Source organism: Anastrepha obliqua, chromosome 4, assembly GCF_027943255.1.
Source record: "Anastrepha obliqua isolate idAnaObli1 chromosome 4, idAnaObli1_1.0, whole genome shotgun sequence".
Taxonomy (NCBI): Eukaryota; Metazoa; Arthropoda; class Insecta; order Diptera; family Tephritidae; genus Anastrepha; species Anastrepha obliqua.
In genome coordinates this window covers 3,358,328-3,385,166 of record NC_072895.1, presented here as the reverse complement: position 1 = coordinate 3,385,166, position 26,839 = coordinate 3,358,328, and the positions used below count along the sequence as shown (strand labels likewise).

General features: G+C 36.2%; 2 protein-coding genes across 2 annotated transcripts in view; both read right to left on the bottom strand.

Annotated features, from left to right (window-relative positions):
* Positions 1–26,839, bottom strand: part of LOC129246153 (calcium release-activated calcium channel protein 1) — an 88,098-nt gene that overhangs the window by 38,478 nt on the left and 22,781 nt on the right. The window lies entirely within an intron of this gene.
* On the bottom strand, positions 10,177–13,722 carry LOC129246154 (GATA zinc finger domain-containing protein 10). The gene has a single exon (XM_054884726.1). The coding sequence runs from the start codon at positions 11,691–11,693 to the stop codon at positions 10,524–10,526; it is 1,170 nt and encodes a 389-aa protein (XP_054740701.1). The 5' UTR covers positions 11,694–13,722; the 3' UTR covers positions 10,177–10,523.

The following is a 26,839-nucleotide window of genomic DNA, read 5'->3' as shown; positions in this document are numbered from 1 at the left end:
CGCTGAGGGACTCTTTCTTGTAAGCTTTGTTTGTGCTAGAAGCGAATGTAAATGATTTTAATAGTACTTAAAGAAACATTTCTTTTTTAATAAATTATTGTCTGGAAATACTAAGAAGTTTTATCGAACAGCTGTTCATTTATGTTTGCATTCCTAACAGAGCCATCTAAGTTGGCTCAGCTCTTCCTCCGGCTCAGGCTCCAAATGGCAGCTTTTTAATACAGAATTTAAATTATTAAGCAGTCATAGTTCATTTGAATGCAGTTTAAATTAAGATATGTATTTTTTTTATGAGTTTCCAATGTTTATTGATTTAAAAGCAAAAACGTTTAAAGTCAATCAAGTTTTGTTTTCAAATGAAATATTAAAAGATATTTATCTTTGAACAGCGAATGCATTTGCGCTGCAGCCTTTGTTGAATTCGCAAAGCAACAAATACTTTCGGAAATAAAATTAATTATAACAAATTTTGTTGAATTGCGTTCGCGTACTCCGTGCACACACCTACACATACTCACTTCACTAACTGCTGCCCGGCGCGAGTGCACAGAATTGTAAGCAAGTTTATGTCAGCAAATTGAATTGATAAAACAAGTGATTTCTCATTTAACTGAAGTGATATATCTCAAATTAAATAAAGACAAACAAAAACAATTTTTTTTGCATTCGATTATTTAGCGGCCTTTGCAAAGTAAATCCCCTTTTGGTTAAAATTATTCATATTGCGCTATATTTAAATTATAATTTTTGGGTTTGGATCAGCTGTACTTGAAATTAGGTTCAGAAATAACTGTAACATAATATTGGGTTGGGAAGAAATAATTGCAATGTATTATTGCCTTGAAATATAACTGAATATTTTTAGTCGAAAATTTAATTTTAAGAATTCATTTTAAGAATTAAATTTAGTTTTTTTCTCTTTGCGCCGATTGTTTGCCTTTCCATGTTGCCTTTCCATGATTCTGCTTTCATCAACTTGAGATTCTTATTAGCAGAAAACCAAAGCAATTGAAATTTCAGGTCAAAAGGATTACACTTCAAAGATATTTGCAAACTGCAAAATAATTGGTTAATCTAGTGGTGCAATGGCAGGGTTACGATAAACGGGTGAGATCTGAAACTTATACGCTTGGATAAGATCATTTTCAATTGCTGTTATTGTAGGTGACCCACTTTGCATCAACAATAATGACTTCCTCCAAAAAAAAAAAAAAAAAATCCGATTACAATTCGTTTGCAAATATTAGGCTCCTTCGATTCGCCACTTTTCTGCTCGCTCTGATCACTTGACAAAAAATTTGTATGTACAATAAAACCAACAAAGTTATCTAGCAAGATTCGCCGTTAAGGGGTCTGCACTACTCACTAGTGCAATGCAAATTCTCTCTCAAGAGAGTTTCGTTAGACCGCCTTCACATAGCGAGACTTTTGTTGCTTCTCCTTTTTGAAATCTCCTTTGATGTTCCCGTCTTGTTCACACACCTTGCAATAGTTACTCTTTAGTCTACAATCAATAACAACATTGAGAAGAACTAGAACACAAAGGGTGCTGACAGAGCGCGAGCATCACAAGTAACGAGTTGAAGCAACAAATGTTTCCATGAACGAACGCGGTCTTGCTAATCCTGACGCGCTGCGTTGGGTGAATATCTTTTTTATTATGACCAAATATCGAGGTTATTAAACAACTAACCGAGCCGATTCAGTTATGGATTTTATTTTAGCCTCATCAACTTCGATAGAAGCATCAGAAAGCTGGTCATCTTTGAGAGAAAAATCTCTATGCCGGAATATGTGAAGGGATTAGGGATAGTCAGAATTAAAAAAAACATTATTGTAGTATATAAGTTAATTTTTCATTTGTTAATTTGAGTTTTTTAAAAAACTTGCGTGGACAGGAGTCCACGTCTTTACAGTTTATTGTTCACTTAAAAACTAAATTTACAAAATATTCTTACTTCTATATTACAACTAGAATTTTGCCAGGTCACGTTGCATCAGCATGTGCTGGGAAAATTCGTAAGTTTGGGAAATGCGCGGTCAGCGCTTTAGTCTTGCGCGTGTGGTGTCGTTTACCCGTGAGACGCAACTTTGTGATATGTTCACAATATGATACATGATATTATATTATGTGCCATGAACATGTGTCATGGTAACAAACCCCCCCCTAAGATTCAAACGTCCTCGTTTGAAGTCTTGTTGAAAATTTGGTTAAGTCCTTTTATTGCAGCCTCCGTTAAATCGATGGACCGTGTTTCTTTGTTTTTTCTAGGTGACAGGATTAATTTGTTTGAAAATATGGCAATGATTATAAGTATTATCATAACGCTGATGCTTGCAGCATACTTGAGCCGATATGACGATCCTGTTAGTCTAATTTCTTTTGTATTATTGAAGTTTAATTGTTTTAGCATTTCTAAAGAAAGAATTTCTTCACTTCTGTTTGATATCGATATTGGTTGGAGAATAGCAGGTAGGGGTTTGTTCGTTGATTTTTGCCCATTGAAAAATTTCTTTCCGTTGATTTGAATTGTGGCGTTATTGAAGTGAATCACAAAAGTACCGTTAAGAGTTGTATAGTCTTCATTTATTAGGACACCGCCCCTGAAATCGTTTAGGAATATAACTCCAGGTGACAGCTCCTCGAAGTCTGGGATGTGCTGGCTATTTGTGACCGTGCAGTTTGGCAAACGACTTGTTAAAAGGTTACTAATACAATAATCATTACTTAAATCTAGCAAATTATCCCTTAAACATATTTGTAATGAGTTATATTTTTTACAATTGCTTTTTATTCCATAAATAATTTTTTCGCAGTTAAGAATTGAATTGAAACTGATTTTGTTAATATTGTTGTTTTTCTTTACCGCTCTGATATCAATAGTTTGACAAATTTGATTTTCTACAGTTGGTAAACTTATAATATAAATGATTGTCTTGCCATTAGTCGCTATTTTAATTTCAGAAAATTCCAGAGCTTCGTCCAAATTTACAAACGGGATGTTATCTTTATCAAAAATTTTTTTTGCAATATCGATTTCTTCGGTTGACATTATGTATGAATTTATTATATTGGCTTTTGCCCAATGTATCGCATAAGCGATATTTACGATTTCCTCTTTCATAATTTCTAATTTGTATTTTAATTTCAAAAATGATTCTATTTCTTTACCTTCGTTGTTTTGCATATCTTTCATAATATGGTTTGTGATATTTGTGATTTCATTAACTTTTTCTATCGTAAGCTTATTAATAAGAACTTGATTATTGTTATTTTCTAGAAGGTTATTTAATTTGTTTACAACTATTTCATGGTCTTCATGGTCTGGACTTCCTGCAATCCATTTCCATGCACTGCCCAAAAAATTTAGTGATCTTTTAGATTTCCTATCTATTCTTAGGTTATTAATATGGGCCTTTATTTGAGTTATTAAGAGTGATATGAAGGGGTAGTTCGGGTTTCTGTAGAATGTTTCTGTTTTTGCCGTTGCTTCTATATGTTCCAGGATTTCTGTGTATTTGTCAATATCTATTTCGTGTATTATCCTAAATTGTCCTGTCTGTAGTTTTGCTGTTCCTTTTTCTATTGTGATTAATTGGGAGTTCGAGTAGTCTAGTATCTGCACCTCTGCGAGGCACAGTGGTAAAAAAAACCTGAAAAAAAAATGTTGTAGTTAGTTCCGTATTCTGCTCTTGTGAATGATTTGTCCTCTTTCAGTCACTAACGTGCTATTCCTATCTTCCTTAACTATTTCTTTGCTATAAGGTTTACTTAGCTTAGTACCTAATCTTCTATTTTTCTTAACAAAAATTACCTGTCCCGGTAAATATATTTTATTTTCTTGTTTGTTTTTATTGTGGTAGTCGATGTCCTTTCTTTGTTTTTGTGCTATCTTTTCTAAGTTGCTTTGACGTGTCCTTTCAATGTCTTCTGGTGTGAAGGTCACGTTTCTGCAAAAAAATAGATCTACAGGTCTCTTTTCGGTAACGGAATGGACACTGTGGTTGTATTCAGATACTGCCCTCTCTAGCAGCTCCTCGAAATTTCTATGCCCGCCATTCTCCTTAATGCAGCGCATTATTTCCGTCAGCGTGGAATGGAATCTTTCCACTTGTCCATTTGCCTGACTTTTATAAGGTGGAGTGGTATAGACTTCAATTGCTAGCTCGTCCCTCATCATAAACATAATTGAATTAGAGTTGAGTGATGGCTCATTATCTATTACGACAACTTTCGGGACGCCAAAGGAGAACAGAATTTCTCTTAAAGGTCTTCTAACGTCTTCTATAGATCTGCTATTTAACATTTTTGTTACCGCGTATTTCGTAAACTTATCTAAAGCGGTCATAACTCTTTTACCCTCTGTCAGGAATATGTCTATGTGTATTGTGTGACCAGGGAAAGTTGGTAGTGGAGTTGCTGCCAGTTTTGGTTGGTTGGGATGTCTTTCGTACTTACTTTCTTTGCATACCGTGCAATTGGCTACAAGCCGCTTAATCTTGTTCGTCATACCGGGAAAATAACTTTTTTCAAGAATTTGAATTTTATTCTCTTTATCGTTTCTGTGGGCTCTTAAGTGCTCCCTCAGGATAATTTCTTCCTGTTCTTGTTCGTTAACAATGTCCTCAACTATTTTTTGTGTATATCGGCATTTGAAGTTTCTAAAATGTAGTGGATAGATGTTTTGGATTAAACCCATCGTTCTCTCATTTGTATGAATTCCGTTTATAACCGATGGATTCAGATATCTTTTGAGGAGCGCCAAAATATTTTGCTCATTGAACTGTGGCTCCTTGATTACGTGACGATGCATCGTTGGAAAAACTATCTTAAACTGGTACGAAGCTGTGTCCGCTTCCTCAAGGAAAATTTGGTTCTTGAAGGCATTCACCGGCGCTTCTGTACAGGGTATAAGGTCATGGCCTGAACTTTCGTCACTATGGGTAGTAGGCGTAAGCGAGTTGACTTGGTTTAGTATCCTCGAAAGTGCATCTGCTACTACGTTTGATTTTCCCGGTTTATATAATAATTCATGATTATACTCCTCTAATATCGCTTTCCATCTCTTCATTTTGCTATTTGCGTTTTTGTGGCTGAGTGCATAGGTCAATGGTTGGTGGTCGGTAATTATTTTTACTTTCTTCGAACCGTACAGATAGCTTCTTAGGTTGTTTAAAGACCAGATTATAGAAAGCATCTCTTTCTCGTTAGTTGCATAACTTTCTTCCGTTTTATTAAGAGTCCTCGAGATGAAGGTTATTGGGCGATTTTCTTGCGATAGGACGGCTCCTATAGCAAAGTCGGATGCATCCGTTGTAAGTTCGAAGTCTTTTTCAAAGTTGGGATGTGCCAGGATAATATCCCTTGATATTAGAGCATTTTTAATCTTATTGAATGATTCGATAGCTTCCTTATTAAGGTTTATTTCTAACTTCCTTGAGTTTCTTTTTGAAGTATTTCCAGCTTCTCCGCGAAGTAGCGTCGTCAAGGGCTTGGCAATTTTGGAGTAATCCCTAATAAATCTCCTGTAATAGCCTGACATTCCTAGGAAAGATCTCAACTCCTTCAGAGTACGGGGAATTGGGAATTTTGCAACGGCTTCAACCTTTTTGGGGTTTGTTTTTATTCCTTCTGAACTGATGACATATCCTAGGAATTCTACTTCCTGTTTGGCGAATTCGCATTTGCTTAATTGTACTTTCATATTCGCACTTTCTAATGTTTTAAATACCATTTCAAGATTTTCCAAATGCTCTTCCTCGTTCCTGCCGAAAATTATAACGTCGTCAATGTAGACGTAACATCTGACTCCTATATGTTGACGAAGGATATCATCTAGTGCTCTTTGGAAGGTTGCGGGGGCATTCTTCAGCCCGAAGGGTAGGCGGAGGAATTCATACTTTCCATTATTAACGGAAAAGGCAGTCTTTTCTATATCTGACTTCCGTAGCGGAATTTGATGAAACCCGCTTTTGAGGTCAATTACTGTAAACAATTTGTTGTTACCGAGGTTTGCTAGGACCTCGTTAATTTCGGGAATGGGGTATTTATCTGGGATGGTTATTGAGTTGAGCTTTCGATAATCAATAACCATACGGTATTTCCTCTCGCCGGATGCATCTGGTTTTTTGTTAACTATCCACACAGGAGAGTTATATGGAGATTTAGATTTTCTTATAATTCCGTTGTCAAGGAGTTCTTCCACTTGCTTTTCTATTTCTGCCTTCAAAGCCATGGGATAGGGGTAAGGCTTGGAATACACAGGATTATCATTAATAGTTCTGATTTCGCCTTTAACTAGAGTGGTGTATGTTAATTTTTCGTCAGGATCAGAAAACAATTTTGGGCATTTTGCAATAATATTATTTATTTTCCGTTGATGCTCTTCAGGGAGATGTGGAATTTCTAATTTGACATTATTAACTTGCTGGGATATTCGCTGCTTGAGTGGGATAACAATCCCTGGAAAAATGGTCATTGTGCCTTTTTCGGTATCTATGATAGCTTTTAGTTTTCTGAGGGTGTCGTTGCCGATGATCCCATGAAAAGAATTCAGGGGTGGCAGAATAAAGAACTTAATTTTTTCTATATTTGGTCCGAAAATATCTATAAATGTATGATGTGTTATTTCAATATTACCCGCAACTGATTCTACTTTAAATGGCTTATTTGGTAGTGGATTTCTTATCCTAGTTGATTGAATATAGTTCTTATTGGATCCTGTGTCAATAAGAAAATCCAATTGGTCCCCACGCCTTGTTGTAAATTCATAGTACGGAAGTGAGGACGGCGTTAGTCTAAAAAATTAATTAGGTCTACTTCGGAGTGGTTTTGTTCGCTAGTATTCAAATTGCTTTGCCCTTCTGGAGCTCCGATTACATGCTGCATTGCTTCGTAGTAGTCGTCATGTGAATTACCGTAATAACTCTGATTTGGGTTTGGCTCTGTAGGATAATTGGTTACATTTTGTGACACTGCATTTGCGTGAAAAGTACGTTGCATTTTATTCGGAGGGCGAATATATTGAGAAGATAGTGGACGTTTCTGCGGTTGAGTGTTTTGATTAGGACTTGGCCTATTTTGGTAGTTAATCTGTCTAGAGTGTAGAGAAGAATCCACGTCCATAGGGACAGGTGGTTTTGGGGGTAAGTTGGAGCGATTGTTGAATCCTTGATTTAATTGTTGTTGGGGGCGTATTCCAAAGTTGTTGTTAGACTGATAATTATAATTTGGTCTCCTATTATAATACGTTGGATTACCCTGGTTCGGTTGCGTCCGGGGTGTCGTGTTAAATGGCCTATTGTTGTAATTGTTTACTTGTCTCGGAGGATAGTTATACCGTTGCGGGGATACCGCATATGTAAGTTCAGGATAAAAAGGGCGGTTGTTTGACATATTTTGCCGTGGAGGTCGCGGCGGTGGTTGATTTAATGATCTATGCACGTTATGTGCATGGTTCATACGAAAGGACATGTTGTCTAATTTTTGACAGAGATGAAGGGCTTGAGGCAAGGTTGTAGGTTCACGGATGCTAAGGAGTCGCGGTAAGTCGCCATTTAGTCCCCTGATGAATGTATCGAGAGCTTTCTCCCGATATGAGTTCGTCATCGTCCTTATGGACTCGTCGCCAAGATCCAAGCATGAGATCTTGTCTAAAATAAGCGAAAGGTGTTGGTAGACTTTTTGGTAAAAAGTTGCAATGTCATCTTGTCGTTGAGCCAAGGTGGTCAATTGGTACTCAAGTGTACCAATATCTCTCTTATCCGAATAATGCATCATTAAGCATTTGCGGATTTGAGCCCAGTCTAACGGAGTATTGTAGGACTCCAAAGCGGTGTCAGCATCGCCGACGATTTTATGACGTATAATGTGTAGGATGGAAAAATATTTAGGAGTGTCTTTCAAAGTTTCGTATGCTCTTAAGATCCTGTCCACACTTTTCCGCCAGGAGCTAAATTCCCCTGGTTTACCTGAAAATTCCCGTAGACATTTGACCATGTCGGGAATCCTGTCTATTTCGTGCATATTTCCTACATTTAAAGCTATATTACAGTCCTGTCTACTAAACTCAGTAATGTTTGGTGTATTTAATCTGTCGAGCACTTCTCGCACTATTGTTTCGACAACAGTAGTGTTAATGGAAGAGGATGGTTTTGTCTGATTGCTACCGTAATCAAGCCGGAGCTGGCTCAGTTGCTCTACTAACTGTTCAGCAGATTCTGTCATTTTTTTTTTTTTTTTTTTTTTTTCTCTTTAGCTCCAAGTAAAATTGATCACCTACGAAATTTTTCACTAATAAAAAAATCTATTTTTTCCTTTTCTCAGGATTTTTACGAAATATTCTTTTCAAAAATATTAATTTTCTTACTTTCCGCAAATTTTACAAATATATAATTTTTCCACTTTTTTCTTTTTTTTAAAAAAATATCAGTTTTTCTTAAATTTTATAAAAAAATATTTTCCTTTTCCCAGGATTTTTACGAAATATTCTTTTTCAAAAATATTAATTTTCTTACTTTCCGCAAATTTTACAAATATATAATTTTTCCAAAAATATCAGTTTTTCCTCAAATTTTATGGAAATATTTTTTCACTCTTACAAATGTTAATTTTTTTAATTTCCTCAAAGTTTAAAAATTTTTTTCACTCTTTAATTCTTTTTCAAATTTTCACTAATTTTTTTTTTTCACAATATTTTTTTTATAATTAAGAAATAATATATCTTAAAAGTAATCTCACGTTAGGGTCCAGCGCTGCATGTGGATGTTTGTTGGATGCTTCAGTATTCTCCTTTTTCCTGTGGTACTCGGGTCCTTCGGCGTCACTTGTTGTCCCACTTGTCTCTTGCGAATTGTCGCTTTTACTTCACTTTATTTTTTCTAGCTTAATCACGACGTTTCGCGTAGCCGTACTTTTTATTTTTCGGGCTTTTATTACTTTTCGCGCGCGGTCCCTGCTCGGGCTCCAGTTAATTTTTCATTTGTTAATTTGAGTTTTTTAAAAAACTTGCGTGGACAGGAGTCCACGTCTTTACAGTTTATTGTTCACTTAAAAACTAAATTTACAAAATATTCTTACTTCTATATTACAACTAGAATTTTGCCAGGTCACGTTGCATCAGCATGTGCTGGGAAAATTCGTAAGTTTGGGAAATGCGCGGTCAGCGCTTTAGTCTTGCGCGTGTGGTGTCGTTTACCCGTGAGACGCAACTTTGTGATATGTTCACAATATGATACATGATATTATATTATGTGCCATGAACATGTGTCATGGTAACATATATTGTAGAAAATATGTGGTGAAATATTTGCTAGTTTAGTGGCTTTAGGATTCTCGATGGCCGGATTGGACGGATTCTCTGGCGGCAAGTGCAAGTCGTAGTTAGTTCCTATGTGTTTGTGTATTTCGCGAAACTATGTTTTCGAAACCAGTGATCGCTCTTATTCAAGCGCTACTCGATAGATTTTATAGAATTATAGAAAGTTATAGAATTTATTTAAAGCATAAAAATTGGTACTAGATCGAAAGATTTTTGGTTTTTTTTTCAACAATAAATTTCATAAGCATTATTCGGAGTGTGGACGAAGTTATTTAATTAATTTTCAAAAATAATATATGAATAAATCATCAATAATCGATTGATTTTAGATAATCCCATACAACGGCTGATGGTCACCGCAAACCATTACTTGTGAGAGGAGGCCCAACAAAGGTTGCTACAGCTTCGTCTAAAATTTTTATTAATTTCTGAAAACTTGGTGACATCAAGTTATAAAATAACTCTGTATTATTTTCATTAAAAAATAAATTAGCTGCTGAAAATTTGAAATCAAAAATTTTCATTTCTGTGGCTCCTTTTGTGGCTCATTCATAAATACTGAGAACTGGTTTATATTATTCATTAGTTTTAGCAGCCTGCTGAAAAAAAAAAACTTTTATAGGTATATTAATATATTTAAAAATCGAAAAGTTCAATTGACTTTCCTTATAAGCCGATATTTGATATTTTATTGCGTCGATATTGAACCATCTCCTACTTCGATTTGGAATCGAAATGGAAAAATTTCATTAGTGGCGGCAATATTAAAAGGGTGGGTAAAGCAGTTTGCTAGCCTGCCTGTTTGAGTGAATAGCCCCAGTAAAATTTTTGAGTTTGCTAAAGCTAAAAAAATCTATTTTAAAAGTTTGACAAAATATTGTATTTTATTATCAATAAATTAAGTAACATTTTTTTAATAAATCTTCTTACATATACATCTTTCATTTAACGGGACTTTTGCTTCAACCTATGTTAAGTACAACGACAAATTACAGTATCGATTTTTTTTAAATTACTCACTACAACTACCAATAACAAAAACATTATTATTATACTACATTTATTCAAAATACTAAAAATATCTGATTATGTTTCTTTTTAATTTTTTGCTATTGCTAAGTTATTTAAATCATTAAAGTACTCTTTTTTGGCACTGGAGACAATGTACATATGGATTCCCGGTATCCTCCTTGTCACCTGCGGTCAAATGGTGTGCTCAATGGAACTCATCGACTTCTTGCGCTCGTTCACCTCGAAACGTTGCATGATCTTGGCTACAATACGCGACGGCGGTATATCTGGATTGCCGGTGAGTCCACGATAGCCTAACACGCTGTGATCGGCAAGATTGTTGGCCAATTGCAGGCGACGTATGAAAGCCTCTGTGTCAATGCCGCGTACCTGCGACGGCTTGAGAAAACGCTTCGGTATGCGCGAGAGAATATCCTCCGAACCGACCGGACCAAATCCCAAGTTAATCAATATGGCCTCGGGGTCTGGTTTTCGTGCCTCCAATAAACTATCCACACTCGAATAGCGACTAGATGACTCTGAATGTGTGGAATTGTCGCGCTTAAGCAGAGCAAAATGATGGCGACGCAACGATGGACTCGCCGGACTGGTGGCCGTGTCGGTGGTGTTCGTTGTTGTAGTGGTGGAGGAGTCAAACGATTCCTCATGTTTAAGGCGATGGTCGCGATGGTGGTGATGGTAGTGGTGCTGCTGCAGCTGATGGTGATGAAAGGCGTTTGCGGGGATGGCGGATGCAAAGCAGTTTGGCAAGGATGAAGGCTGGCCGTCGAAGGGTGTGCTGTGGCTCTGCTGCTGGAAGTGATGCAGCCGTTTCTCCGCATATGAGGGTACAACATGTTCATCATGTGCAGAGTCTAGCATTGGGGCCGTATTGTACATTGCTGGCTGTTGTTGTTGCACAACTTCTTCTTCTTCATCCTCCTCTTCCAGATCGGCGGCGTAGGCGAAATCCGCATCGTCCAGGTCGGTGGGTTTTTGGCGTTGTAGACGTTTGCGACGCGGCAACCGATGTGGCACCGAACTGGAGCGCGACTTTTCAACGTTGAAGGGAAATGCACTTTGCGCAGCTGGTATTTGACTTGGAATCGGACTTAGATTTGGGCTAGCTGTGAGTGACTGTGAGAGATGCTGCTGTTCGTGTTGACGTTGTAGACGCGTCTGGCGCAGTTCGGTTGCCTTGCAGTGATTAAATGTGACTTGAGTGTCAGCTTTGTTGACGTTATCATTGTTATTTCTAATTTTGCTGTTGTTGTTATCGTTGTTGTTTTCATTATTGCACTTGTTGTCGTGGCATTGCGTTTCCTCATTGCAACTATACCAGGTGGAGAGAGTCGTGTCCATTTTGGTCAATGTGACACAAAGGATTTAGTTTTCCAGAAATGCGTTTGTGTCTGCCTTGCCGACTGTGTCTGATTAACGGTTAAAATGTTTGAGTGATTTGATTTTGATTATTTTTGTATTTACTTTATTTGGCATCGGTCGCTAGTTGACCTTGCCTGTGAAACCTGTTTGTGGTGGCGCTGGCGTTTGACGAGCAGTGAGCAGCGATAAATTAGTCGCTTAGAGCTCTCTGCGCTGATTCGCTGCTTGTTGTGGCGTTAGCTGCGGCTAATGACGTTGTTGTTGCTGTTATTGCTTAGTGTTAATTAGTTTCGTCTGTTGCAAGCGTCAATGTCGTTTGTGTAACTGTTGTTCTGCCATAAGTTAAATGTGTGTGTAAGTGTGTTTGCACGAAGTTTTTTTGATTTTGATTTCTACTTTTATTTTTATTCAAGTTTTATGTTTTTATTATTTCTAATTTCTCGTTTGTTTCACGAAAAACAACAACAACAAAAATACGTGTTTTTTCACAGATGAATTAGTTGTTTACTCTCAGCCGGTGCTCTGCTTAGATTGTCTGTTGACTTGTCGCTGGAATTTTCCGAAATTTATTTTGCTAATAAACAATTCATATACATATTGTTGTTATTTTTGTAGTGGCTTGTGCTTGGTTTTATAATCTGTAGTTTTGTTTTACAATCTTTTGTTTTCTCAAAATGTTATTTTCGGTATTTATTATCAAACATTTTTTTATTAATGTTTTTCCCTTAATTTATACAACTTCTTATATCACAAAATTACTGGTCACTATTGTCGTGCTTGTTGTATTTGCTACGCTTTTGTGCGCCTGTTCAGCGTGCGTCGTCTCAACGTGCTCCGGTCACGCTGGCTTGTTTTACCGCTAAACTCAAATGCCCTGCTCCTTTGCTCCGTAGCCCTTTGCCGCTAACGGATTGCGTGCCAATTGCAGGTGAGGGAAAGTTTGCGAAAACTTATTCTAAACAGATTTTGTCTCGCTTGCCTGGATTTCGTTATGCACTCGTCAGCTTCAGTTGTGTCACTAAGTTTGTAATTGGGTTTTCAGAATTTTCACACTTGTGCCTACACACCAGTTGCTCTCTAGTCGGCTATTTTCATTTTTTATTTAATTATTTATTTAGTATTTCTGTTTTTGTGCACCTCCACACTTGTTGGCTATGTTTTGTTGTTTTTCTATTTAATTAACGTCACTTGAGCTGCGCGGTAGTTGTTTTCGCTTAAGCCTTTTAACGCTCGACAACCCTTTTTTGCACTGTCTTCGAACTGCTTTGCAAGTTGAAATGTTATCTCTTTAATATTTTGGTACCTTTTTCGTGTCTATTTTCAATATTTGATTTTGGTATTTAGTGCTTACTTTTTCTCTTATTTTTGTTTGGCTTGGTTTTGTTGTGAGTCGTGTGTGTGTGTAGTTCTTGTTTGCCTTCTGCCTTTCTGTTGGTTCTCAATATTTTTCTTTATTTGGTTAATAAAATTTACACAATATTTCCATATTTTTTAGTCTTTCTTATTTCACTTCTACTGCTGCTTCGTTATTTTGCACTTTGCACTACTTTTTTATTTTTCTATTTATGAACGTAAGTGGGTATGCGCATATGCGCCGTATTTGTATTTGCCATTAAATGTCATTGATTGTTCGTAATCAGCAAAAATTGCTACACTCCCCTTTTTCCACGCGTGTTCGAGTCAAAATCAGTCTTTATTAAATTTTATATTATTGATTACGGTATTTCAACACACTTCCGCAACCCGAAACTGTACTGTTGTTCTTCATCAACATTCTTTATTGCTTTTATAGTCTTGACTTTATTTTAATTATTATTTGCTTATTAACTTAATTCGTGTTTTTTTAATTTTTTGTTTTATTTTAATTTTTTCTCTTTCGAGTATTCTCCGCCTCGTTTAAGTACGTTGGCGCGTCCAAGCGATCGCGTTTGCTCAGCTCAGCGACGGCAGTTCAATATGTTCCAGTGTTTTCTTCTAAACGTCTACCAATGTACTGTTTATTGTTTGCGGTTGTGGCTGTGACCGCGACCGCAAAAAGCGCATTGGAGTCGCAGCAATAAGCCAGCCAACGACGAGTCAAAGCAAGTAAGTAAATACGTACATATGTAGAGTATGTTTGTTACAAGCTTGTCGTATGAGAGACGAGCGCACGATCGGCTGGCGACCAAACCCTACCACCACATTGTTGTTCCAAAACGCGCCAGCCGTGAGCGCAGCTCAATCGGAGCACACGTCTACGTCCCACACTCCACTTGCCTTTGTAGGCGCTCACGTGGCTATCACTTGGGCTTTTGTTGCTGCTGTTGCTATAGATTGCTCCTCATTGCGCTCATCGATCGTCTATCTGCGTTCGCTAAAGCTAAAGCTTTCAAGTTTTTTATGTTTATGTTTCGCAATTTCTCACTCACAAAATTTGAAGTCAAATGGAATTTTGCATTTTTTGTTGTTGTTTGCTGCTGCAAGAGGTTGGAACCCATAGTGCATTGTCTTACTGGTTTTGGTATTGTTTTTCTGTTCATGGACTTTGTTTTGGTTTATTTCCTGTTGTTCCTGTTGCTGCTGCTCTCTGGCTCTGCCAAATGTCGATAACTCGGTTGCCAGTGTCTTAAACTTGTTTTGTTTTGTTTTTGTAGTTTGTGCGTTTGCAATGTTCGCAGCTGTTTGACTTCCCCATACGCTCTGCTCTCTTTAATAGTTTTAAACTTTTTTGCACTACTTTGGGGGAAAACCCTCTCACCGTGGGATATTCCGGCTCTTATTTTGCTTTTTTATACATACATACAGACGTGTATATGTGCAAGCTGAAGCCGTCAATTGGTTGTTGCGCTTTGCCTTTTTTGTACTGAATTCGATATGGGTCTTTGGGTTGGATGGCACCATTATTTACTCACAATACTCTTTAAAGTAAGGTTGCTTCGAGTGCGTTGTTATTACTACTCTTGTGGGTATGGGAAAATGTGTGTAATTTGAAACTCACTTTCGATGTGCTTGGAGAATTTCAATGCATGCTTCAAACAATTTCGGTGAAGAGTTGCACTTATGCAAATATTTATGGTTTAAGTGCATACAAAATTTAATTTAATTTATTTTACAACTGCAATTAAATTTAAAAGCGAATAATTACCGTCTAGCACGAAAACCAACCTTTTTTTCATATTTGAAACTATAATAATGTTACTATGAAACATTCCTTACAATATTTTTCTGAATTCTGATATTTTTTTTGCATTTTGTATAGCATTTATGTATCTTTTAGAAAACGCGGACCTAGGGTATCGCATTTCAAGAAATACATTTTAATTCCAACTTCATATATTTTTCTTATTTCAGCTTTTTTAAGGTTTAGTTGCAACTTAAAAAAAATCGAATTTTATGAAGGCATCAATTTCTAAAAGTACGTTCAAAAATTTTTATAAGCACAAAATTGGTCGATACAACGACTGCTAACATGCCGGTCAATTCGATGTCTGGGATTTTATTGACATTATCGACAATTTCTTTAACACCTGCAACTCGCATGTGAATGGAGCAAACAAAAAAAAGCAAAATAATTTCTTTCGTGTGAAATATCACCTTGACAACGAGCATAACCTTTAAATTGTTTGATCGAAACTTAACGAGATATCGATCACTACAGCCATCTACCCAGAAAATAATGGATTTCTTTTTTCCCAAACTAATTTTCTTGCATTGTTTTCATGCAAAGCATTTGTAATTCTGATAAAAAAATTCCTATTAAAGCCAATTTTAGACATAACTCCTGAACTTTTGGATATGTACAATTAAAGATTATATTTTGAAGTACTGTCGAAAGCAATAGCCGCTTTCAATTCGCTACTTCTCTTCTGGCCACTGCTCTCTTGCTGAAAAATTTACATGCGAAAGCAACAACTAAGTTATCGATCAGGATTCGCCGTTAGCCTCATAGAACTGGTAGAAATCACTAGCGCAATGCAGATTCTCTCTCAAGAGGGTTTCGTTAGATCGCGTGCACACAGGGAAACTTTTGTTGCTTCAACTTTTCGAATTCTCTTTTGATGTTCCCGTCTCGTTCATATACCTTGCAATTGTTACTCCCTAGTCCACAATCAATAACAACATTGAGAAGAACTAGAGCAAAAAGTGTGTCGACAGAGCGCGAGCATCACAAGTAACGAGTTGAAGCAACAAATGTTTCCCTGTACTGATTAAGTGGTTCCAGACAAATGTAATTTTTGGCTGCTCTTTTTCAGCGCTACCAACAAATGTTTATTAAACCAGTTGCTTCGTCTATGCGCCACTTGCTAACGCTTCGCGAATCAAAGAGGCTTTATAACTGTATAGGTGTTAGAAATGATAAACGATTTCGAGCATATTTTGCAGTCCATATTTTTCGGGTACCTACTAAGACGTACCACAGTTGAGGAAATACCAAAATTTGCGCATTCTTGGTACCACTACTCGGTGCTTAGTGAATTTGACAGAATCAGTTCTAGAACTGACATAATTTAGAGTTTCCTCTAAATTTGTTTGTTCACAAACTCAATTCAATTCTCTTCCATGTTTATATTAATCTAACGCTATTTGAATTTTTGTTAATAAAAATTCTTTAATTTGATCTTGAACGGGGAGGTCTTCTGTGGGAGAGATCATCTAAAATTGCGTCATGGCAAAATTACTCTCAAAACTCCACTTAAATTTTCTATTATAATTTATAAACAATTCTATCAGTATTGGGCATATTGGCAACAGTGTCGTATCGTCGTCGCGCTCAGCATTTTGGCGTCAGTGAAACCACAATGCGGCGCATTTTAAAGGTTGATTTAAATTTGTTTCCGTATAAAGTGTAATGGACACAAATAATATTGTCGACAGACCATTCAAGTCGCTTAGAATACAGCTAAACAGTCGCTCGAATGGTTGACACCGAACCCAATTTTTGGAAGCAAATGACTGACGAAGCAAATTTTAACCTCTCTGGCAGCGTGAATAAACAAAATTGGCGCATTTGGGGAACCGGGAATCCACACGAGATCCATGAAACGCCATTGCATGACCGGAGAGTAATTGTTTGGGCCGCCATTTGCGTCAAAACCATCATTGGGCCATATTTTTATCGAGAAAACGAAACGGTCGATGGAAACCAATATCGATAGATGTTGGCTCATTATGTCTGCCCGCAAATGCGTGAGAAAGGTTTAGACGGTTACTGGTTTCAACAAGACGGTGCGCCATGCCACACTGCGAATGCAACAATTGAATTTCTGCAACGAAAATTCCCCTGTCAAAAAGAGGTGACATCGATTGGTCCCCCAGATCACCTGACTTAACCCCTCCCGGACTTCTTTTTGTGGGGTTAACTGAAAGTATGGTTTATGTCAATAAGCCGCAGACTATTGGCCAGCTTAAGACAAACATTCGTGCCGAAATCGACGCTATTAAACCCGAAATGCTTGACAAGGTGATGACAAACGCAGAAAAAGATCGCAGTTTGTGATTTCTAATAAAGGTGCTCACTTGATTGATATTGTATTCAAAACATAGTTTTAATAAATTGTAAATAACCAATCCAAATAAAAATACCTCACTTATACAAATCAGTTTTTTTTTCAAAGTTATTCAATGTTTTCATACCGACATAAAAGATGGCGCACCCTGTATATGTATAATACTAAATTGGTTAACAGCACTTTATTTACCAAAATGTGCCAACTTGCTTTGCAGCTGTTCATAAATTTGACGTTTCTTCCCATTTGAAAATCAATGTTGCTAGCAACATTTCACACTAAATAAAATGAATGTTGCTGACGCAATTCGACCACTGTAAAATTAGTATTAACCTTAAGAAATATAAAGAAACGTTATGGCCGCTAGAGCGCAACTAAGTAACTAGTTCTGCAACTAGTTACTGGCACCACTTAAACCTCACTTTCCTAGAGGGCAGCAAACCGCAAAATTATAAAAATTTACATAGAAATATACGCTCACACAAACCCGCTCACATTTATAAGTTTAGTACTCACTTCATTTTTATAGTTTCAAATCAAAAGCCACTCATAAATGATAAAGCGTTCGGATCATAAAAACAACAATTAATATGATAACGACAATTAATTCCGGCACGCGGGTGCGATATGCGTTGAGATATTTTGATGGGTGCTTAAGTGGTAATTAAGTGGCAACAAGCTACATTTTGAGATAAGTTCGGCGCGGTATTATTAAAGAATATAACAAATAAAGTCGAGAGTACACAAACTTAAACTTCTTTCGAAAACACGAAAATTTATGATAATTCTAAAGAAAAACGCGATTTTGCTAAACACTTTTCAAAGAATTGGGGAGTTTGTAAAATTGGCGAAAATAAAGTGGAATTTTGCATGGTCATATAGACTGGTATGTTTCTTTTAAAATGAGATTTATCTAATACCTACTCTGTTGCTGCAATTTGCCGCAAATAAACTCGTATAAAAAAGTATGCGGCTTTGCATTTCACGCCTCACGCTGGCAAACTGAAAATTACTATTGAAAACTAAATTAAAGCGGAAAGCAATTAAATTGGCACGACGTGCGCATGTATGTGTGCGTGAATAAACATAACTTTTGTTCAAAAAGTATTCGGAAATTCTCATTCAAATGAAGCGGAGTGAGTGAGTGAGTGAGTGCTTGCAAGAAAAACGTTTGAATAAAATATTATATAATAGTAGTTTGTGGAAAAAGAAATCTATTATTTTTTAATTTTTAATTTAATTTTTTTAATTTTAAATTAATTTTGCGCAAGTGACTTAAAACTATTTTATGGTCGACCTTTAGCTCCTAGGCGGTACTACGACTACTAATAGCCGGTCAACTTCGATTATCTCTGTGATTTTATTCAAATTATCGACAATTTCTTTAACATCAAAATGCCTAAGCGGAATAAACGAAACCAAAATTGCACGTAATTATCTGTTACAGTATCAGCACCATAAACCACAACTGTGAATTTATCCACCTGGCTTGCATTTTCGCCTTTATCAAAGAAAAACTGTAAAATTTCTGAATTTTCCCTTTGTTAACTTCCAATAACTTCCATTAACACCCTGTAACTCACAACTGAATGGAACAAACAAAAAACAGCAACATAATTTTAAAAATTTAAAATTTTTTTTATCGAAACTTTACGAGATATCGATCACTACAGCCATCTTAGCGAGAAAATAATAGATGAATTTTTCCCAAATTTCGTGCTCACAATATTTCAGTGCTCGCAAGCGCAATCTTCGAGCCCACTTTATTTTATGTATCGTAATCGATATTTCTATGATAAAAATAATCTTTTTTAAATCTTCTTCTACGAGGGCGGGCCAATAAGTCCGCGACTTTTTGTATTTCTGACCTCTTTACTGAAAAAGAAATACTGCTCCTGTCAACAGGCATCTATCAGTTGACTCCTGTCAAAATTTGAACGTCAGTTAGTTTGTGTTTTACAGCTACCTTTATCGGACTACCCAGTAATTCACAGTCGACCACAAACGCAATCGTGTAACAACTTCACAGGAAGGTTTGGCGTTGTTTAATGGCAATATGGAGGAGTTTTTGCGCCATTTTGTAACCGTGGACGAAACATGGATCCATCACCACACACCAGAGACCAAACAACAGTCGAAACAGTGGGTTTCTAAGGGTGAATCGGCTTAATAAGCACACGAAATTCAGTTTTTTTCCATTTTCTCCTCAAATTACTGGGTAGCTGTAAAACACAAACTAACTCACGCAGCACGTCCAAATTTTGACAGGAGTCAACTGACAGATGCCTGTTGACAGGAGCAGTATTTCTTTTTCAGTAAAGAGGTAGTACAAAAAGTCACGGACTTATTGACCCATCCTCATACCTTGATAAAAATAATCTTTTTTAAATCTTCTTCAACACTACCTATACATAATCTGTATTAGAATTAAAAAACAAAACTATTCCTCTATTCGTTTTTAAGAATTATTGTTCATAAGCTAAAATAAATGTATTTTTTCCGGGTACTTTTTGTACAGATTTATTGCTAACCGCTCACTGGCTTCACGCAATTCGCCAAAAGCGAAGGTTGTTGCATGAAATTAATTGTGAAAATTTTAATTGCATATTACTTGAAAAAAAATACATTTTATGTATTTATTATAATTAACATTTACTAGACAGTTTCAGCAAGCAATTCTCAAAAGCGTTATAAATAACTGTATTGTATTGCACTCGCATGTAAATGGAATGTTTCTTTCACTAATTGGCCGCAATAAAGCTATTTGCGTTTAATTGTGCTGAAACTATTACAGGTGGCGTTGCGGCTTTCAGTTGATTTTCGTGGTTTAAATATTTATGCATACAAATGCAATTTAATGGCTTAAAATAATAAACTCTTCCAAACACAAATTTTTCACTTTCCTTTGACCACTGGAAATACTTGTTTGTACGCCTGCTTTCTTTATTTTGGCCAGCATTTGATATGAAAATGGGGTCAATTGTTTGTTTGCCCTTCTAGCTATGCCTTTAGCTACTCTGCGCTGCTGCTTGTTTACCTTTTCAAAAACTGATTACGTTGGTTGTTGGCTTTTCATTATCTGTTTTTGTTTTTATTTTCGGTATTTTGAATAAATTTATAAATGAACTACTTTCGTTTGCTAAGTGGAAGGGAAAGAATTCGTATTCAGCGCAAAGTCGCATGAGAACAAGAAAAAGTGTACTTAGTCAAGACTTTGGTGGCATGCAAGGAAGAGCAGGTATAGCAGCTGTTATCCTAGGTGCACTATGCACTGAACGGAAACTTTATTTCTTTGATCTTCAACCAGACAACGGGTAACTAGTGGTAATACGCAGAGAGTGTTAGTCATTATTAAGGGGGAGGGAAGGGTTAAGTTTAATTCGGTGAAAAATATTATTGTTATTATTTGTTTTTGTTTTGTGATATTATTAATTGGTTTTTCTAGTAATATATATTACATAAGTAAATATATATTTTTAATTAAATAATAATAAAGTTTTTTTTTCATTCTACTGCCAAGGTCTTATAAATCCAAGTTAAAGACTTTGTGCATATTAAACAATAAAAGCCACAAATTTTCATAAACTTTCACACTTTTTAATCAGATATTTTGAAAAAAGTTAGGTATGCAGTTTTAAGGGGGGAAACCGGTTTAGATCGATTTATTGCATAAATCGTAGTATAACTACTCAAAAATATGTGGTAAAAATTCTAAAGCGAAATTCGTATTATTCCCGCTTCTATGAGCACTTAAGTGACTGCCCGTCTGTTCCGCACCATAGCGCGCGCTAGTTAGAACGACGTTTTTCTCGAAACTACTTTTTTTTAACTGGTAGGAATTCTAGCTTAAAAAGTTATCGATCAATCGTTCTAAAATTTGTTGGGATTTTTTATTTATTCAATTCTAATCTATATGAACCTAATTCCGGGATTATATAATATTATTATTTAAAATATGGGCTTTTAAGCAAAATAGATGAAAAAATATGGTATAAAAACTACTTTGTGTTCACACACCTCAAAAGCATTCAATTTTCAATATTTTTTTTACCACGATTAGGTTCATATTCTTAGGAAATATGTTGTTAATGAAAAAAAAAATTGCTGTTGATTTCAGATAAAAATTGCAACTTCGGGATGGCGATCGTCCATGGACAGCACGCTCTAACGCCACTATCTCGCGCGGAAATAGCACAAATTTAAAAGTGTACCTAAAAATGTAAATAAAATATCCTCTAAACTTAAACAATTTCTGATTATTCCTTCTTTGTTCAAAAAATTCGCGAAAAACCCCAAAATTTTGGCCTCCCCCCTTAAAGCATATTGAAAATGATGAAAATTGTTAAATTTGCAAAAAGTTTAAATCTTCGATTTATTAGGGGTTTGCAGGAGAATGAACTATATTTTCATAAAAAAATACTAAAATTAAATAAATGTTATAGTTATTACGAACATTAAAAATCTACCGTACGTATAAGAAAACTCTATCACACACCTTTTCAGTGCGCTATGGCTTATGAGCGCAAAGCCCAAGCACTTTCAGCATCTGCAGTAAGATCTTTCGTAAAGAACCGGCCCATTTTGCTGCAACTGCTTGGTATACTCGTGCAAGTAAATTGTTGTCCTCATTCTACAATAATGCACCAAAGTCTGTTTGTTTTCTTACATATTTGAATACCTAACCAGCTTCTCTTAACCAATTCAATGCAAATGAACTTTTCTCTGGCATAGTCGGAAGAGCATCACTGCAGGATAACTTCAAATTCGTCATATTCGTCAAAATTTGTGAATAAGCCCCAGTGCTATTATGACACAATAAAACAAAATCGCACTTTTTGTCTGATGAATGACTTTTGATACTTGATGTTTACTAATTTGACAACGCTGATTCTAAATATACCCTAATTTTTTTTGTAACAGCTCTTGTTTACGAGTTATAGCTATCACAAAAAAATCACTATATTTCAGTGTTAATTGACGAATATTTAAACAAATATTAAGTTTTCTTAATATTATTTGTTATGGCATCGTCAAGACGAGTTTGTATAAATGACCGGAATAGTTTTTGTTTTATTTGCGGAGAGTATATGTTTCAAGAAAACCGTTTGAATGTGACATCGTTCGTTAATGAGGCGTACAAAAATTACTTCGGTCACCCAATGGAAATGAAAAATAAAAAAAATAAACAATTTTAGTATCAAGTGATCGTATAATTTTACCTCCGTTACATATAAAACCGGGGCTTATAAAACAATTTGTTAAAGCTCTTGACAAAAATGGAAATTGTTTTCTTTTTCTGTCTAAAAAGTTTCCAAAATTGAGTGCAGAAAAGATAAAAGCGGGTATTTTTGACGGGCCACAGATAAGGTCGTTAATAAAAGACTCAAATTTCATAGACACTATGACAGTGATTGAGAAAATGGCATGGAATGAGTTTGTTTGGCTTGTTAAAAATTTCTTAGGAAATAAGAAAAGTTCTGACTATTCTCAGCACGTCGAACAACTAATGGGTCACTTCTAAAGGGTTCTAATGGGTTCTAAAGGGTTGGATGTAATATAAGCAGTAAGTTACACTTTCTTCACAACCATCTGGACTATTTTCCAGCCAATCTTGGGGATCTCAGCGAAGAACAAGGCGAGCGATTCCACCAGGACCTTCGTACGATGGAGGAACGCTATCAAGGTTACTGGAACACACACATGATGGCCGACTATTGTTAGAGCATTAACCACAGTTCTATGCCTTCAACTTCAGCAAGGAAATCATATAAAAGAAAATTTTTTTAAACTTAAGAAGGCAATAAAATAAAATAGTCTTTAAATCTATAGTGTTTTATTACAAAAAGTCAAATGTGTCATATAGAGTCATATAGAGCTAATACAGGAATTACAGTTTCAGATTTGAAATCGTCATTAAAAATTGGACTAAAAACATGTATCATAACCCAATCAGCAGAAATGCTGTTGTGCAGTGTTATTTAAAGCAGTGTAAGTTATTCGAGTGAAAAACTGTCAAGTAGTAAAGAAGTTGGAGTTTCGATAATAATAAATATCTTATGGCCAATTCATATCTTTACTGTTAGTAAGCTCAGTTTGGAGAAAATGATTTTCCACTATGTTAAAGTGACATCTAGCAGCAATTTTCTTAACAGAACGCCCCGTTTTTGGTCTACCAGTCCCCTTTCTACCCTCGACAGAACCAGGTTCTTCAAATTTTGAACCAACTTTTGAATTGTCGACTCATTCGGACGATTCCACACCACTAGATTTGAAATATATTGTTCTCTCCCGGCCCGTAATTTTCCTATTGAGTTTCAATAATTTATCGCGTTTTTCTATTACTTAAAATTGTAAATCTGCTGCTTGACAAATTTCAAAGACGACATAAAAAAGTATCGTCTAGCAATTACGAGTATTCACTACTGACATCTTTGACAGACACTTTATGAGTACTTTAAAAATCTTATTGTTCCTTCGATTGACCACGCATTTTTCCATAAAATATTTATATAATAAATATTTGGCTATACTGCATTGTGACCTCTAATGTTGCCTACTTCAAGCCCCTGTGTAAATGGATGTTTCTTATGAATTTGAGAACTTCCTCTAACTTCTTGTCCCATATCGTCAATGGATTAAGAGTTACACTACTTAGATGTGCGAGTGTTCGACTTGCGAGAGCTATACATTCCTGGTTCCATCATCCAGCTGGCAAAAATGGCAGACGCTTGTTTTAACTAATCCTTGTTTTCTGAAGTGACAACGAATACCAAAATGTGCCATATACAAAGTGAAGTCCAAAATAAACAAGACTGGCGTCGTAAAAATGTTTTTGTTGGCGCCAGCTTTTTAATGAGTTAATGGAAGTTACATCCCTAGCTGACTTCCAGTAAAAGCTTGGTGACATTCGCTTCAGTGGAAGCGAAGTTATTGCGTCTAAAGTGTCAGTATGTTTGTGTCATCGGTACAAAAAATCGAACAAAGGGCTAATATCAAATTGTTTTTTAAAACATTAAAACGTTTACCGAAACATTTGAATTGGTGAAAAAAGTTTATGGCGGTGATTGTCTATTTCGTGCCAGAGTTCATGAGTGGTTTACACGTTTCAGAGATGATTGTGAAGACATAAATGACAACGAACACATGGGCCGCCCAAAATCGGTAATCAATTTATCAAAATTGAACCGAAATCATCGTTGAAATTCATTCAATCGGAGTTGAATATCTCAAAAACATCGATCTATCGTATTTTAACTGATCATTTGGGCTTACGAAAGGCCTGTGCACATTTCATTCCGCACAAGTTAACTGAGGACCAAAAATTCCTCAGAATTCAACCATCGAAAGACCTCATTTAAGAGACGAGAAAAGACGAGAGCTTCCTTTAAATCAATGTAACTGGTGATAAAACGTAGTGTTTCCAACATGAATCTGAAACTAAGCATCAAAGTGCCGAATGGAAGGCCCCAGACGAGCCAACACCCAAAAAATCGCGTTTGGGGAAGTCAAAAATCAAGTCGATGTCTATTTCATTTTACGATTCCAGGGGAATTGTCCACAAGAGGTGCGTGCCAATGGGCCAAACCGTCAATGCAATTTTCTATCTTGGTGTTTTGAAGCGTTTGTTACATCACATTCGTCGAATTCGTCCTTAATACCGCGAAGGAGGAAGCTGGCGCTTATTGCATGATAATGCACCATCTCATCGATCTACTTTTGTGACTGATTTTTTGACTAGAAATCGCATTTTAACCATCAATCACTCACCGTATTCGCCTGATATGGCTCCCTGTAACTTCTATCTATTCAGAAAATTGCATTTAGCTATGAAAGGAAAACGTTTTGCGCCCGTAGAGGCCATCCAAAAGGCTTGTATCGACATCCTGAAGGGCATTCCGGTCAATGACCTGAAACGCGTTTTCGAAAAGCTTTTAGATCGCGCATAACAGTGTATTGAGGCCAGAGGGGACTATTTTGAATAAATAAACTCGAAGTCATCAGAACAAAGTTCCTGTTGTTACTATTTTAGTTCAGTATTGTTTATTTTGGACTTCACTTTGTAGTACTCACTGAGAGTTCCTAAGTACATACTCTCTTTTCAGCTTAAGGAGCCTACCTCTAGAAGGAGTATTCAATTATGCCATATGAAAGTCGTATGAATTCAGTGTCTTCCCAATAGTTGATGACTTCATTTACCTGGGCTTATAGTGAGAACTTATAAACAAAAAGCGGTTTTTGGCAAATTTAAACATTTTACTGCTACTCGTATTATTACTCAGTCATAAGAACTTCGATAAGTAGCTGGTTCCTTTATGTTGTTTGTGACAAAAATTAGGATTTGATCAAATTATTCTACTTTCAAATGTTAGTTTTTGTCAGTACAGTTAACTTTTGTTCCCAACTTATAAATCATTAATAGGAATATAATTATATTGCACGCCAAATAATAATTAAAAATAAAAGCTCAGTTATGTGATACAAAAAAGTATATAAATATATACAGTTTCAGACGAAAAAGTAGTAACATGTAGGGTTTTATTATACGATTTCTATGGTCAGATTTTAACGGTAGTTCGTAATAAAAACATTAGATTTGGAATCTAATTCAGAATCAGCTGTCGAAATTATTTTGAGTCTCTTGTATAGTGACTTTGAATGACTATTAGTTGTGAACTGCATAAAGAACCGTTATATTGAGATATTCATTGCTAAATCACTACTTACGCAGGGAAATACAGGGGGAAAGCCCCTGCGAGTACCTCTTTTTTGAAAAAAAGTGCGTGTAGCAAAAGTGAAACTTTCAAGACAGACAAAGAAAGAGGGAGAGACCCGAGAGAGAATAAGAGAGAGAGAGAGAGAGAGAGAGAGAGAGAGAGAGAGAGAGAGAGAGAGAGAGAGAAAGAATATATATCTAAATAAATTAACAACATTTGCAGAGAATACAAATAGACAAAATTTACAAAAAACGGAGAAGGGACGCGCCGTGCCAACAACGCGCACTACTTCGATCGTTTATCACCAGTACAAATGCAGTGATTCCAGGACCGCAGCAATGGCAGGCACTATCCAGGAAACGGAAATAAGCACCAAAAAGTAGGCACAAAAAAAAAACGCTAAAAAAAATTGGGACCAAAAAACGCCCCAAACAGTAGGCACCAAAAATATATTTCCTATATTTTACAAGTTTGCACCAACAAACAAGCGCCAAAAAGTAGGCAGTGTTATTTTTCACTAGAAATTAGCAACCACAAGGAAAAACTCAGGATAAATGGCCTAAAGTGTATCTTAGATATATGTATATAAGGTATATCTCTCTTTCTCCTTTTCCTCTACGTTCAATCTTTTTTCTCTTTCGCGCAACGAAAATGCCCAAAACGTTACATGGCCCCGAAATTATACTCTCCATTCTTGTTCGTCCATCGACGCCTAAGAAGTTTCCCTTCAAAAAACTAAAAATAAATAAATAATAAAAGGATTCATTCCATAAAAAAAGTGGCATAGAACTGTAGGTTCCGACTGGTATGATGTGAGTATTGTGGCCTGTCAGAAAATCTGTGTACCTGGGCTAGCCCAAGCCACCGGTCTGGAGTAGTATGGGATCTCAACTGGTAGTAGCATAGGCCCCGAAGGAGCATACTT

What these genes read in the sequence shown, in the direction of transcription:
- LOC129246154 (XM_054884726.1), bottom strand. Translation starts at nt 11,693, where the DNA reads ATGGACACGACTCTCTCCACCTGGTATAGTTGCAATGAGGAAACGCAA.